General features: G+C 33.5%; 2 protein-coding genes across 2 annotated transcripts; one reads left to right on the top strand and one right to left on the bottom strand.

Moving 5' to 3' along the window:
- Positions 1-1,284: 1,284 nt before the first annotated feature.
- LOC126665177 (uncharacterized) lies at positions 1,285-2,623 on the bottom strand. Its single transcript, XM_056104403.1, has 2 exons — positions 1,930-2,623; positions 1,285-1,852 (listed from the first exon to the last, which is right to left on the bottom strand). The coding sequence occupies exons 1-2, from the start codon at positions 2,515-2,517 to the stop codon at positions 1,376-1,378; spliced, it is 1,065 nt and encodes a 354-aa protein (XP_055960378.1). The 5' UTR covers positions 2,518-2,623; the 3' UTR covers positions 1,285-1,375.
- Positions 2,624-8,568: 5,945 nt separating this feature from the next.
- Positions 8,569-11,628, top strand: LOC126665600 (uncharacterized). Its single transcript, XM_050358434.1, has 4 exons — positions 8,569-8,969; positions 9,595-9,648; positions 9,791-9,916; positions 11,151-11,628. The coding sequence occupies exons 1-4, from the start codon at positions 8,622-8,624 to the stop codon at positions 11,331-11,333; spliced, it is 711 nt and encodes a 236-aa protein (XP_050214391.1). The 5' UTR covers positions 8,569-8,621; the 3' UTR covers positions 11,334-11,628.
- Positions 11,629-15,254: the final 3,626 nt, after the last annotated feature.

The raw sequence follows: 15,254 nt of genomic DNA, 5'->3' as shown, positions 1-15,254 counted from the left end.
CAGGCGAACTGAGGAAATTTGTGGCCCGAAAAGAGAAGAGCAATGATAAGGGAGAAAAAAGAAACAGAGAAGACAAGCCAAAAGAAAAGGAAGACGAGCGCCCATCCAAAATTCTGGGAACCATACACATGATTAATGGTGGAGGGCATAGTAGCTCCACGATCAGGAGGAAGCAGAGGAAGGAAGTAATGAACATACGAGAAACTCACATGCCGCCAGTGATCTTCGATGTAGAAGACTATGAACACGTCAAAGCACCTCACAACGATGCTTTGGTAGTGACTACTATCATTGAAAATTGGAACATGGAGCGGATCCTTATCGACGAAGGAAGTGCAGTAAACCTCATGACGAATGCAGCATACAAAATGTTGGGAGGAACAGCGTCAAGGTTACGCCGAGTCCCAATTCCGCTATCAGGACTCGGTGGACCCTCCATCACTCCGCTGGGAGCAGTCACCTTGGAAGTAATAATCGGCCCAGAAAGAGGAATGAACAAGAAAATCATGTCACTATTTAACATAGTGGACATGGAATTGACATATAATGCCATCCTAGGAAGACCTTTCCTCCATGACTCGGCAGCGGTAACCAGCATCAGAGCACTGGCAATGAAGGTACCGACTGAAAAGGGAGTAGTGACGCTGAGAGGAGACCAAGGAATAGCCAAGAAGTGCTATGATGAGTCAGTGGTGGATCTCCAAGAAAACAAGACCGAAAAGAAGGAAGAATAGGAATGAAAAACGACCCATCATCGGTAATGACTCTCCGTCTTACCAGATGGCGTCAAATCTATCTTTAATGCTTTGTATGCCATCTTTTTATCAATAAAAATTCAATTTCGCTACCATCTGATTAGCCAGACGAACCAATAAAGAAATAAAAATCAAGAACAGCCACGAATGATTAAATCAAAGACGAAAGAAGAAAAAATAAATTAAAGATCAAACTCAAGAAAAGCTAAAAGCCAAGAAAATGAGTTCAAATTAACTCAAAGCAAAATCGCCGAACCAGGCAAATCGCCACGAAAGGCTAAGAGCCAAGAAAATGAGTTTAAATTAACTCAAAGCAAAATAGCCGAACCAGGCAGATCGCCACGAAAGGCTAAAAATGAGTTTAGATTAACTCAGAAAAGGCGAATCGCCAAAAAAGAGTTTAGATTAACTCGAAACAAAAACAAAAATAAAAAGAGTTTAGATTAACTCTACAAAAAACAACGCCAAGAACAGGGTTTAGAATAACCCTCGAGGCAAGACAAGTACATAAAGATAAGACAAAAGCACATTTCGAAGAAAAACGAAGAAAATATATTCATAAATTGCGAATTACAAAAAGCAAAATTAATACATCAGCAAATACAATCAAAAGAAAACTACTAAACACGGTCTTTAGAAATCTTGACGAGGAGATCACGGGCGATGGCCTGGGGATCCAACCCGTTGACCCCAGAAAGATCAATATTGGGATTCTGCTCCAGAAGCTTCTTCCCAATCGCAAGGCGATACTCGCTTATCAGGGCAGAGTAAAAAGCCTTCGTATCTAGCAGACGGATGTGAAGACCTTCAACCTCCGATCTAAGACTATCCCTCTCCCCACCAACAAGGGAATTGATCCGAATGAGCTCCTCGATCTCTTGAGTCAAGTCATCGGTCTTTTTCTCAATCACTTTCACTTGGCGATCATTAATCGCATCCTGCGCCTTGAGCTGCGCCAGAAGGGAATCATGCTCTTCCAAAGAGGCCTTCAATTTCGCCCTTTCAGACTCGGAAGTCGCCAAAAGAGCAGACAGACGCTCGACCTCCTCCTCGGCACACTGTCGGTGGTCGTTCAATACCAGAACAGATTGAAGGGCCTACACACCAGAAATAAACAAATAAGAAAGCAACTGAATACAAAAAACATATTATACTCAAGAAAGAAAGCACTTACAGAGAAACCATGAAAACAAGCCAGATCGGAAAGCTCCTGACCCGGCCTACCACAGAACCACGTGACATCATCAGGAATCGCCAAAGTCCGGATATATTCCGCTAGCACTCTCGGATTCAGCAAACTGGCAGGATCCTGACCTTCGACCCATCGAACCAAGTCTGGAGCAGAAGAAGAGCTTCCAGGAAAACTCTCCCTCGTAGGAGAATCATTGACAACTCGACGTCTTTTTCTAGACGGAGAATCCGGGTCTCGACCTAGAGAAATCTCCCCCGAATCAGCAACAACAGGCCCCTCTAAGGCCACACCCCCAACTCCCCCCGAAACGATAGATGATGCTAGAGGGGGAAGTAGTGACGGAATCGCCTCGTCGCCGACTGGAACAGCCAAGTCATCACCATCATCATCATTTATAACAATAACCTCAGGCAACGCTACCTCGGCGGAAGCTAGGGGGATATCAACAGGAGCTCCATCCACGACAATGTCGCCAGGAATAACGTTGGCGACAGGAACGTCAGGACCACCCATCGGAACGTCCAAATCTACTTGAAATCCGGAAAGGAAATCGTCAGAAGAAGAAGACATCCTACAAAAGAAACATTAAAAAGAACTTAAGCAAATTAATATACCTTGAACAAAAGAGTAGCAAAGATCCGCCAAGCCTCGAGGAGGATCCTCCAAAGGAAACCACCGACTCCGAAGATGACTATTAACCAAGACATCTAAAATGGGACGAGACACAATACTACAAGAAGATATGTCAAAAGCAAGTTTTGACTCGGATAAACTTAAAGAAGAAGAACAGCTCCGAACTGGATGAGAAGAAAAACCATCCGAAAAATGAAGAAAAGCAAATTTATGATAGACAATAAAGAAACGCCTTCGCCAGCGACTGGTTAGGCAAGGAAGATAAATACGAGATCGCCCTTCTCTACCAAGGGCGAAAACGAAGCAGCCATCACACTTCCTAAAATCTACAAAATGATATAACACTTTGAGAGAAGGGGCACAGCCCCGGAGCCTACATGCCTCTGAAAAGGCGAGCACTACTCTAATCGTACCAGGGTAAAGTTGCCCTAGAGCAACCTTTAAATCCCTACACACCTCTACTAAAAATGGATCCAAAGGAAACCTAAGACCAGCAGCAAATTGCTCTTCAAAAAGAACCGCCCTACAAGAAGATCCGGGAGAATCAGACGCAGCCATATCGGCACCGGGTAATATTACCCTATAATCAAAAGGAAAACTATACTTAAAATAGATATCTAAGACTTCATCCCTACGAAGCTTCGATCGGGTAAAAGCCATAGCAGCGCAAGCATCTTCTACTCGACTAAGAGGCATCCTAGAACAGGGAATCACAAACATAAACACAAAATAAGGATCAAACAAAAAATATATTGAAGAACACGTTGAAGAACACATCAAAGAACAACAAGTACAGAAGAAATTTCCAGAATATAAAGCGTGGAGAATATACAAAGAAGAAAGCCATATTAACATCCAAACGACGAAAGAAAACATACCTGAAAAAACTGGAGAAAACAAGTCACGAAGAATCAAATAATCAAACGAAGAACGAAAAGGAAATAGCTACAAGAAATGAGAGTAAATTCGAAAAGCAAAGTAAGAGGGAAAAGAAGAAATGCGAAGAGATTAAATACAAAACGCTTTTGAATCATTAACCGTTTAAATCATTAAAAGCCGACACGTGGCAACACAGAATCTTACTAAAGAGGAAACGTCACACACAAACATATGAAACGACTCGCCCGGAATACAAAGCGACTCGCCCGTATAAGAGAACTCAGCTCCAAAAGAGCTAAAATCCACTAAGGCATAAATGCCAAACTACTTCAGCTCACTTGCGGGGGGGCTAATGATGGATACCGAATCCCACTGAAAGTATAATGGAGCCGAGTTGCAGGAGATCCACTCTCAGGCGACACCGGACTCCCCCTGAAGACGGAAAGATATGGAGATACCGAATCTCTAAGATTCGGTAATACACTAATAAAGACCGAATCCCACATGATCCGCCAAGAGCGCGTCAGGTCCGGGATTCGGATAAACGACTAAATATGGAAACCTTGTCCTATTTGGACACAAACACTACATATGGAAGGATAAGCTCTACTTTAGGAAGATAAGACTATTTAGGAAGACGTTCCTAAATAGGACTCTTATCAGATTAAGGTAGATCTCGACAAATCAGGAGAATCCTTAAGATACGGCCGAATCCCTACAAAGTAGGATTCACCTACCTAATACAACTCTACTAGGTATATTCGACTACTATAAAAGGAGCACGAGGTATGCCTAGAATCACAATTACATTCATATACTCAAAACGCTGCTCAAAGCTCTAAACTGACTTTAGCATCGGAGAGTTAATCGGACAACCACCGTCCGGTTAGCTTCTACCCTGTTTTGCAGGTTCGCTCACCGGTTCAGAAGGCAGACTCCATCAGATCTAAAAATGTTAATATAAAAAAGTAAAAATTCAGATTTTAAAGTAATAGATTTTAAAAAAAAATCAATACCTCTAATATATTTTTCAATAAATATGGAGTTTTATAAGGAAAAAAATCATACTTATTAGGGTTAATTACATCAAAAAAAGAAATTACCATTTTTCAATAACATGACCTTTAAAACGTGGTAAATAAAGAAATCACCATTCATTTTGTTACAAATTCGACATAAGGGGCGTTGTCGATGACGTGGCAGGACACGCGGCACACCCATCAAGTGTCCAAATCAGCGAAATTCTACCGAAAAATGTGCCAATGTTGAATTTGAACATAAACGAAAGGTTGTGTTTTAGTTTGATACGTTTGAAAAATCATGTTATTTTCGTGAAAAGGTGCAAAAGTCATGGTTTTTGGTGTAATTAACCCTACTTATTAAGAAAGTATAGAATAATTATGAGAAATTCATCCTAAGTATAAAATATGAAATTGAGTGTTTTCTTCATATATATATGGAGAAAAAATGTCATTGAAAGAAAGCTCTAAAACTGTGCTATATAAATTACTGACATTCCAATTGTGATAAGAAGGGCATAGGTCATCCGTGGTCACAATTTAGTGAAGCTTCATTGCGTTGTCAAATTTCTAGCTGCAGATTTCTTCAAAAAATCAAACTTATATCCAACTTTAACTCAATTATTTGATTCACCTTTTTGCAGGTTTATAAGATAAATCTGTCATTAAGTCGTTTATAATTATAATTTATGCTATTTTTTTATTGTCAGATCTTCAAATTTATCATGCATCTTATAATATAATTGTACTTCTTTTTGAATTGATACAAAAATACTTATAGTGATTTTCGAAAATCTATATATAGATAGATTAAAGGTTGTGTATCATAGTGGTGGTCTAGTGGAGGCTCTTTTTGGATTTAAATCTTCACACCCGCACTTTAAAAAATAAATCCTTTAAGAAACATATTTAAAGCCCTGTTGATAATGTGATGGTATTAAATATTTAACTATTAACACCTGGGATTTTTATGGTTAGTTGCTATCTATCTGAAAAAAATATTTACATGTAGATTGACAATGATTGGTTAGCTTAAGAGTTGGGTCATGTCTCTATAATCATAAGCAGTAGCTACTACTACTGGTTCTCAATTATTGCTTGCTTCCTCTTGACTTCTCTTTCGAGATTATGATGAATCTATTGCTCTTTTTTCTATTACAAAAAATGCCAACTTTAAGCTTTAACTCAGTCATTAAACATCGAAAAATTATTGCACACAACCGTTGCGCCATGTCATTCGTGCAACAAACCAATTGTGCGTTAGCCATGTGGAAAATTGAATGATAAAAAAAATAAGTATTAATTAAAAGATTCCCTATCGCAAATGCTCATTGGCTTGATGTAAAAATGACGTGGCGCAACGGTTGCATGGGATAAACACTCTTAAACATCGGACTGGCCCGGCCGATTTAACTAGTTCAGCTAAAAACTGAAAACTGGTTAACTGTTATGTTCATTAAACACTAAAACTCAGAAATTCCGTCCAGTTGAATTGGCCGGTTGACCTGGTTCTAACCGGTAGTTGAACCGGATGCTGATGTGGTTAAACCGGTGGTTGAACTACCGATTTGATTGATTGGATCATAAACTATGTCTAAAATTTATTTTACGTGTTTTTTACTCAACCGGTGAAATTGGAAACCGATAGCCTCATCGGTTTGATTATCAGTCGGTTTATAAAACATTGCTTAACAAACTAACCCACTATATATACAAGTGAATTTTGAATAGCTCTGATCTTTCAATATTGTATAGTTTATTTTTCATCTATCCTTTGCTTAATTTTGATAGAAAAACACTGTTGAATGCTGTTATTGTTATCATCATAATATAACTCATAATGGCATCCATTAATATAATATTAGTCCCATTTAGATCACATTAATTAAAATTAAATATCAATATATGTTTGTCCAAATAATGAGAAGTTTGACATAAAAATTAAAATTAAATTTCGAATTAATAGAGTCTTGCAATTGGAGAATATACGTTAGAGGACTTTTACCCTCTTTATATATCGGTCTTATGGTGAAAAATTTCAAATCTTTAAAATTTGTTGCAACTTAATCCAAATGATTTAATTTTTATAAGACCTAATCACCTAAAGAAACTCCACCTTATAACTATTTCTTATTTACACCCTCACCTAGAAAAATTGTCAATTATACCCTATTTTGTGTTTTTACGTTTCACCTCTACTCAATAAGTTAAATTAACCTCTTTTCATTTGAAATAAAGTTCAAATTAATCCTTCACTTTTAAAATATATTCTAATTAGGATTAATTTCATAACGGTCTTTACAAGAAATTTCATTTTAATCACGACCTTTAAAAGTTGTCATATAAAACCATGACCTTTTAATTTTTTTTTATCAAATCTATCATTTCAATGTATTTTTATTGACTAAATTATTCACTAAACCGTTAATGAAAGACCCAAATTATAAATCGATACCAAATATTATTATCTTTTAGTTACAATATGTATGATTAGTAGTTTTTAGTCAAAAAAAAATATACACCGAAATTAATTTTAGTGATAGATTTGAAACAAAATAAAAGGTGTCGCCTTTAAATGCCAACTTTAAAAGGTGGTGATTAAAATGTAATTTCGTGTAAAATTTATGATTTTTTTATAAAATTAACCCTTATAATTAAACGTTAATGTTATGAATAGTATAAGAATACTTTTTTTCTCAAATTCAACTAATAATAATTTTTTTATTTAATTCATTAAATAATTTTTTCAAATTTAAAATATAAAACAAATATTTTTTATAAAAAATAAAATCAATTTACATTTTTTTGGGGTTCTCCGGAGAGGAGCGGAAAAGCTTGATTTGTAAACATGGCAGAAGATACAAAAAATCCCTCGAGTTTTTCTCAAAAGTACATATCATCCCTTTTAGTTTATCTGGGCACAATTAAGCCCCCGTCTTTTTAAAATTGAACAATTAAACCCTTATTATTTTAAAATCGAACAAATAAACCCTTTTAGTTTACTTTTGGGATACTTACCCCCTCAATTTTTTGGTAAATATTTTAAATATTGAAATTATTTTTGAACTTTTTTCCTATATGATTATGATAGACATGTCAGCCATTAACAAATGTTTCTAATGATGTTGGATGAAAGGGTTTATTTGTCCTATTTGAAAATAAAGAGGGCTTAATTACACTCCAAAAAAGTAAAGGGCTGATTTGTACTTTTATGAAAACTACGAGAATTTTTTTATACCTTTCTGCACGGCATCTGAATTATTTAGGTGTCATGTAATTTTCCTCAACAAATTTGAGAAATTTACACCCTCCACAAAAAAAAAAAAATATTTATAAAAATACCACTTCACTTTTCTCTTTACAAACAATACTTTTTAAATTTTTTTTATAAAAATACCATCTTTTTATCTTCTTCCTTTCTTATTTCCTTCAAACTCTAATTTATTTCTCTTCCTCCATTAATGTCTACCAACACCATCACCTTCACCTATTAAACTTTGCTACCGCCCTTTATCATATGGTTGTTGCTCTGTCGCTCGTCAACTCCTCCACGCTGCCGCCGCCCGCTGCTTTTCCTCCACGCCGCCGTTGCCGCCCGCCGTTGCACACTTCTCCTCCACGTCGCGGCCGCTGCTCCTCCAAGTCGTCGTCACCATTTCTCCTCCAATGCTTCTCCTCCACGCCGCCACTCGCCCACCTCCACAGCGCCACTTCTTATCAGATCTGAAAATAGAAAAACAATATATAATTCGTATTATATACAATAAAATTGTATACAAATATAATATAGATTTATTTACAAAATTTGTATTATATATATATGAAATTTATACTGAATGTATACAGAATCATATTTTTGTATATAAAAAAATTGTATTCTTGTAAATACTTTTAAAAATATGGTATTGTTTGTGAATAAAATTTTGAGATTATATTTTTGTAAATATTTTCTATTTTTTGGGTATTTGTGTAAAGACCCCAACAAATTTGATGATTCAGCCCAAAAGCAACCCAAACACAGCCCGATTTTTAACAGATATGAAGAGGCCCATAAAATAATTTTATTCAGCTCTAAACACTAAAACTCAACAAATTTCCAATAAAATATTTTAGCCTTCACTATCCCACCAGCCAGTCTTCTTCATGGCCACAACTCTGCCATTGCAGCAGCAGCCACCATATTTTTACGCGCTCCTAAAACCCCGCAGGCCTATTGCCTTGCGCCACGTAGCTACTGTGCGCGCCTTCCAGCGCGGAGACTTCGACAGGTTCGCGAGAAACACGTGGCGGAGTGCAAATGATGGGTTTGAGCAGTTATTATATGAGGCGAGAAAAGCGGCTGAGCGTATAGATAGGAGATACTCTGTGACGAGGAGGGTTGGTGACGTGGCACAATCTGCCGCTGATCGTGCTCGTGAGATTGATAGAGAGCTGGAGATTGGTGTCCGGTGGCGGAGTTTTACGGTTGATTTTAGTCGGAATTTGCCTAGGGTTTGTTCCTTTTCATTTCTCATTTCTTGTTTATTTTTTTACTTTGATAGTCTAAAACTGCAATAATTTGATTAATTATTAGTGTTAATTGGCTAAAAAAAATTGAATTGAATTGAGTTTAATTCTTGAACACGATTTTCCCCCTAAACAAGACCATTTTTAATTGTTTGCAAGAGTCTATATGAAATACCAAACAAAATCAACTATTTGAAGTTTATGTAATCAGTTCTCTCTCAATCATAGTCTAGCAGCACGAACACGGACAGCGAAACGGTATTATTTTATGGTTTTCTATCTAGAAATTGAGATTTCGCTTCCAAAATGTCTAAGTGTTCGAGATGTTTTCGAAACGGATACGTTAATTGATTGAAATGTCCGTGCTACCTAGATTATATTTGATTAATTGTGCAAGAATTCAGTTCAGATAACTTGGTTTGGTGTAGTTTGAATCTTGTTACCGTTTCCTAATTTTATAGAGAACTTTGTCTCATTTTGATTATTATCATTTTTTAAGGCCACTGCACTTACTTCTAGATCGTGACTATTGAAAAGTTTGTAACGTTTTGTTAATTAGGTACATTGATAATTAGTTATCTTACTTTTATTGTTGTTGCTGTTCTTGCAGTACAGGAGGGAGCTCAGTGGTTTCCTTGATACCCCATTAGGGAGGGGTGTTGCTGTGAGTATAAGAATTTCTCTGTACTTAATAGTTTGCATCTGAAATTGATTTTTGGGTCTGAACTTTATTAGTTTATGCAGTGCATAGTCTTTTTCTCATTTATAAAATGGTTAAAAGTTGGTAATTATGTTTTGTTTTCCAGACTATATTCTTCCTTTGGTTTGCGTTTTCTGGATGGCTGTTTCGATTCTTGATTTTTGCTACATGGGTTCTACCATTTGCTGCACCTCTTCTCATTGGGACCGTGGCAAATAATCTCGTAATTAAGGTATAGTTTCTTTATATTTGGCACTTAGCAATGTCTTCTTCCTAGCACAGTATGCTTTTAACATTTCGTTAACCGGTTTGTATTTCAAAGGTCAAGTCAGTTGTCTGACTATCTTTTAGGCTTCTTGATGAGTTATGTAGTTAGGTTCAGAGTCTTTCACCTTTGTTATATTTTGCTGTTCTAGCCATTCAAGCAAGCATGGGGAAAGTAGTAGCTAATATTGTATTTCTTCTTTTTCTCCTTCATGAAAATCAGTTTTAATACTTTTTATGCATGTGATAGTAGATGAGTTTTCTTTTCTGTAGCACGATGTTCAGTTTGTTTATAATGTCTTTGTATAAAAAGATATGCGTGTGTATACGTATTATACATTATTGCTAATATTGGGTTCTTATAATATTAAAATAGGTAAAACTAACCTTTGTTTAAGGGAATGGGGATACTAGGCCTTTAATCCTTAATATTATGCACTAGGAGTAGGCACTTGATTGTTAGGCTTTTAGTATCTCCTCACTTATTAAGATTACATGAGAAGTGATGTGAACCTTAAACCAAGACAAGCTACAGCTCAAATGGTTTAAACGCTAAACAGCATTCTGCTAGGCCGTGGTTTCAGTTCCTTCCACGAGCGCTCCCCCTCCCCAATGATAAAAAAAAAAAGAGACAAGGTAGAAATGGTCCAAAGGAGAATATTGTTAATAGGTCTAATCTTAGGTGGAATCTAGGAGAATTAGGTGAGCTAAATAAGAATTAATGATCATAGTTTTGAACCATTATGCCTCACTGAATAAAGTCTTACACTGGTAGATTCTTAGGTTTTGTACGAAACTGAATGGAATAAAAATTGAGGAACAACTAGTAAGAAGTATCTAAGGTGTAACAGTAACACACTATGAAACTACCTCCCATACCCTGCCTAGCATTAGTTGCAGCCACAAGTAATGATGTGCCCTAAGGAATAATTTCTGGTTTAGTGGAAGGATAAATAAACTGTGTTTCTCAGTTTCCGGAACGTTTCTGTGATCTGAAACTCCCTTAAAACTCACACGAATGTTTCGGGGTGCTTTAGTAAATAACAAAAGTTACACATTCGTTTCCTAATGAAAACCCATTAAATTACGTTTGTATCCTCTGTAAAGCTGCTGAGGCTACACTTTAACTTACTGTAGTTTCTATTCATTTGACAACTCAATTTGTTGTTAGCATACTAAACTTTTTACTGAACTTTTAACAGGGGGCTTGTCCCGCTTGTAAGAGGCAGTTTGTGGGGTACAAGAACCAAGTTATACGCTGTGCTGGTTGTGGTAATATTGTGTGGCAGCCGGATTCAAGAGGTGGTAGAGGTAGTGGTAGAGGTGGGACCTCTTCATCAAAATCCGATCCTAATATTATCGACGTTGAATTCGAGGAGAAATGATAAATTCTGTTTGATATTGCCAAACCTTCGGGCTAAATCGGGTGGACTCATCGTGACATGTAGAACACAAAGGAATTTGGAGAAAACAGTGTCATTTCTATGCCTGCAAGATGTTTTAAGCATTTCAGGTTTCTTCTTGGTAGATGGTAGTTAGTTCTATTCGATCTTCTGAAGGACTAGTTGAATTTTCAAGCTTGTATAATGCCTCTTTTATACGAAGTTGAATTAAATTATGACAAACAAGGCATAGAATTGTATAATATATTCGATTCAATTACAAATCATATTAACATAATGTTATTTTCTACCTCTTTAATGGCTCCAGGTTGCTTGGTCCGGTGTACCTTTTGATTATGGTCTGTTATTGTCAAATCCGAAAATAGTTCTTGAGTTAATGGATGAACATATTTGAATCTTTTTTTGTAAATGTAATATTTTTTGGTAAAATCTACATATAGCTAACATATTTCGAAGGACCAACGATGCATTATTCATACGTTTTAAACTTATATAAATTATTTATCTAAATATTCCTATGAATTTTAGACTTCTATAGCTTATTTATTTTATTTTTATTTTTCTTCAACTTTTCTATTATACAAACTATTATTTATAGAATGTTTGCAAAAAAAAAAACTATTATTTATAGAATATTCTCATTAGTCTTAAATATATATAAATTATTGATTTATTTAATTTCTTTTCTTAAATAATTATTATTTCCAAGATTAATAAATATTACTCTCATGAGTTTCCAAAATTATTTGATTTTTAGCTGTTGTAAAAGCTATTATTTCTAAAAGAAAGTTACATTAATTAACAGAGTATATTCATTAAGTTCCAGTCTATGTGCATTACTTATTTCATTTGATGTTTTTTTTTTATTTTAAAGATATTATTTCAAATCTATTTGATGTGAATAAAATTTTAAAATTTGTTTACTATCATCCATATTAAATTATAAAATTAAGAAATTGATTTTTTTTATTTAGTCACAAATATACACTTATGACTTATCCAATGTTTTATTAGCAAAAAATTGTGTAACCAAAGACATGACGAAATTAGGTACTAGTGTATCATAGCTTTTATTTGGAAAAACAATATCATAGCATTTGACACAATTTCATACAACATCTATTTATACATATTCATATAATATACATGTCTAACTTAAGTAGATATATATATGTGATGATTTATTATAAATATAAATAAAAAACTAACAAAAATCTACAAAACCAAATAGTACTCTTACTTTAAATATTGGAGAAAACTAAAACTTCATATTAAATACTTGTTCTCTGATGGAATCGGTAGCTTATTTTATTATCAGAACATTGCTTAAGTTCATACGATGAATGCTTTTCTATCAAGACATTACTAATTCCTCTGAAGCTATTAATAGTAATGAAGGTGGTTTTTTGAAATACTAATATTCTCAAAAGGTTTATCAAATTCTATATAGTACTCATAATATTAAAGCAGATTTCTTTGTTTTAGTTATCGATTAGGGATTTATAACAAAGAACCCCCTGTAATCTATCCTAACTATTTCAAAAAGTTTAATTAAAAGTTGATTCGAAAGATACTTGGATATAACTTACAAATTTTACGATGAAAGTTCTGTTGCAATGGAAATTCTCATTTGATTTCATATACCCATTATCACATTAGTTGTCTATCTCGAGTTAGGCAAATGTCTCTTTTCTAGAAAAAATAAATTTATTAAAAAATAAACTAGAAATGAAAATATAACTGAAATTTGCACTGATGTTAATGAGTATTTGTTTTAGCTTGATGACGAAAATGATTAAAAGACACCATGCATGTTGTAACTGAGTGAGTTTGGATTTTCTTTTTAAAGATAGACTGCAGAGTAGCAAAATAGCAGTTTAATTATTTTGTTTTCAAGTCGTGAGGTTTAAGCGATTTTTGAACCTAATTTCATTTACGGGATAAATGTCGATTCTCATAAGTTTAGCTCACAATGTTCGCTATTTTTTGGCCAAATTTCATCGTGTGAGCATCCAAAATGACGATTTATGATGCATGATTACCTTTAATACTTTTGTTTATTATTTGTTTTTTTTATTTAGATTAGGATTTCAAAAATTTTGATATTTATTTTTTGTTAATTTTATTTTCTTTCAAAGACATATCACTATAATTAATGAGGATAAATTTGACGATATTTTATAAAATAGAGTGCCTATAATCTAGGAAACTTTTTAAAAATAATACCTATTAATTTGGGATAAAAAGAATATAAAATTATCTTAAAATTAAAAATACATAAATTATTAACTTTTTATTATTAAAATTATAATCAATTTAATTATATTCGATTAAAACTATTTTAGTTAAGGACATTTAGATATTTACCTATAAATTATATAACTCAAAATTAGAATAAACCTATCAATTTGGAAAAAATATATTCCTTTCGCCTCATTTTAAAAGTCCTATTTTTTTAGGGATTATTTGCGAAATATCTATTTTTTTCAAAATATTTACACCATTTTTGACCATCTTTCTCTTATTTTCTATGCTACCTATTTTTATAACTTATTTACAAAAATACTCAATATATATAGTAATCTTATCTCATTTTAGGTTAATTTTTTACATAACCACTCCTTTTTTTTTCTCTTGTCTCTCTTAAAGTTCTCTCTTCTTTTCTTTTTTTTCTTTTGATTTTCAGTTTGTCTCTTCCGGTTACTTTGCCATTCGCTTTTTCGTTCGCGCTTCCGTTCGTCTACTTCCGATGGATTTTTCGTCGTTTCGGTCATTTTTTCGTTCATCTCTTCCGTTCGTGCTAGTCCGTTCCTATCTTCCATTCGCGCTATAGATTTCTCGACATCGTTTTTAGATTTGTGTAATTTTTTATGTTTTTTGTGATGATTTAAACATTTTGTAAATAAATTATTGTAGATCTATAATTTTTTTGTTTATAAAATTGTTCTATTATTCACATGATTATTTTGTCTTTCTCTTATTCATAAATTTGTTTATTGCTACTGATTTTGTAAAGAACAATTGATTTATGGTGTATTTATAGTGATTTTATAATATATTTACGTTATATTGTATTTTTTTGGTATATTTATAGTGCATTTCTGGTATTTTCCGGGACATCTATGTTTTTAGTATATTTCTGCCGTTTTTACTATATCTATGGTGCATTTGCAGTATTTATGGTGTATTTGCAATGTTTATTGTGTATTTGCAGTGTTTATATAGTATAAACCACAAAAACACTACAAAAATGCCATAAATACACTATATATACACTATTCTTACACTATAAAAACACCATAAAAACACTATATATACACTATTGTTACACCATAAAAACATGATAAAAAAATTAAAAAAAATCCCAGGAAAAAAATCTATAAAAAAAGAGAATAAATTATTAAAAACTAAAGGGCTGTGCAATCGGTCGGTTCGGTCGACCGAACCGAAAAAATCGAAAACCAAAATTGGATGAAAACCCAAAACCGAAAAAGGTATTTATGAAATTAAAAAAAAGTATTTTTTTGTAAATAAAAAAAATCAGAAAAAAAAAGTCAAAAAACTGACATGTAAAAGTGTAAATAAATTACCGAAACATGTATTTAGAAAATTACCACATTTTTTTACATAAAGAATAAGAGATTATTTAGTATTATTTTTGTTTTTTCATATTTTTTTATGTTTTGTCCTTATTAGTAGTAGTAGAATTTTATATTGAACTCCTTTTAAAATGACTAAAATAAAAGTGATTTTTTTTTTATAAAAATACTCAAAAAATAGATTTTTTAAACAAATCTAAAAATAGAAATGAAACATTTTTTTTGACGGGAAAATGAAACATTAATATGTATATTTATCCAAATTGGATATTAATATGTATATTTATATTGGACATTAATAGAA

This window comes from Mercurialis annua, linkage group LG1-X (assembly GCF_937616625.2).
Source record: "Mercurialis annua linkage group LG1-X, ddMerAnnu1.2, whole genome shotgun sequence".
In the NCBI taxonomy this organism is placed as follows: Eukaryota; Viridiplantae; Streptophyta; class Magnoliopsida; order Malpighiales; family Euphorbiaceae; genus Mercurialis; species Mercurialis annua.
This window is presented reverse-complemented; position numbering and strand designations above follow the sequence as displayed.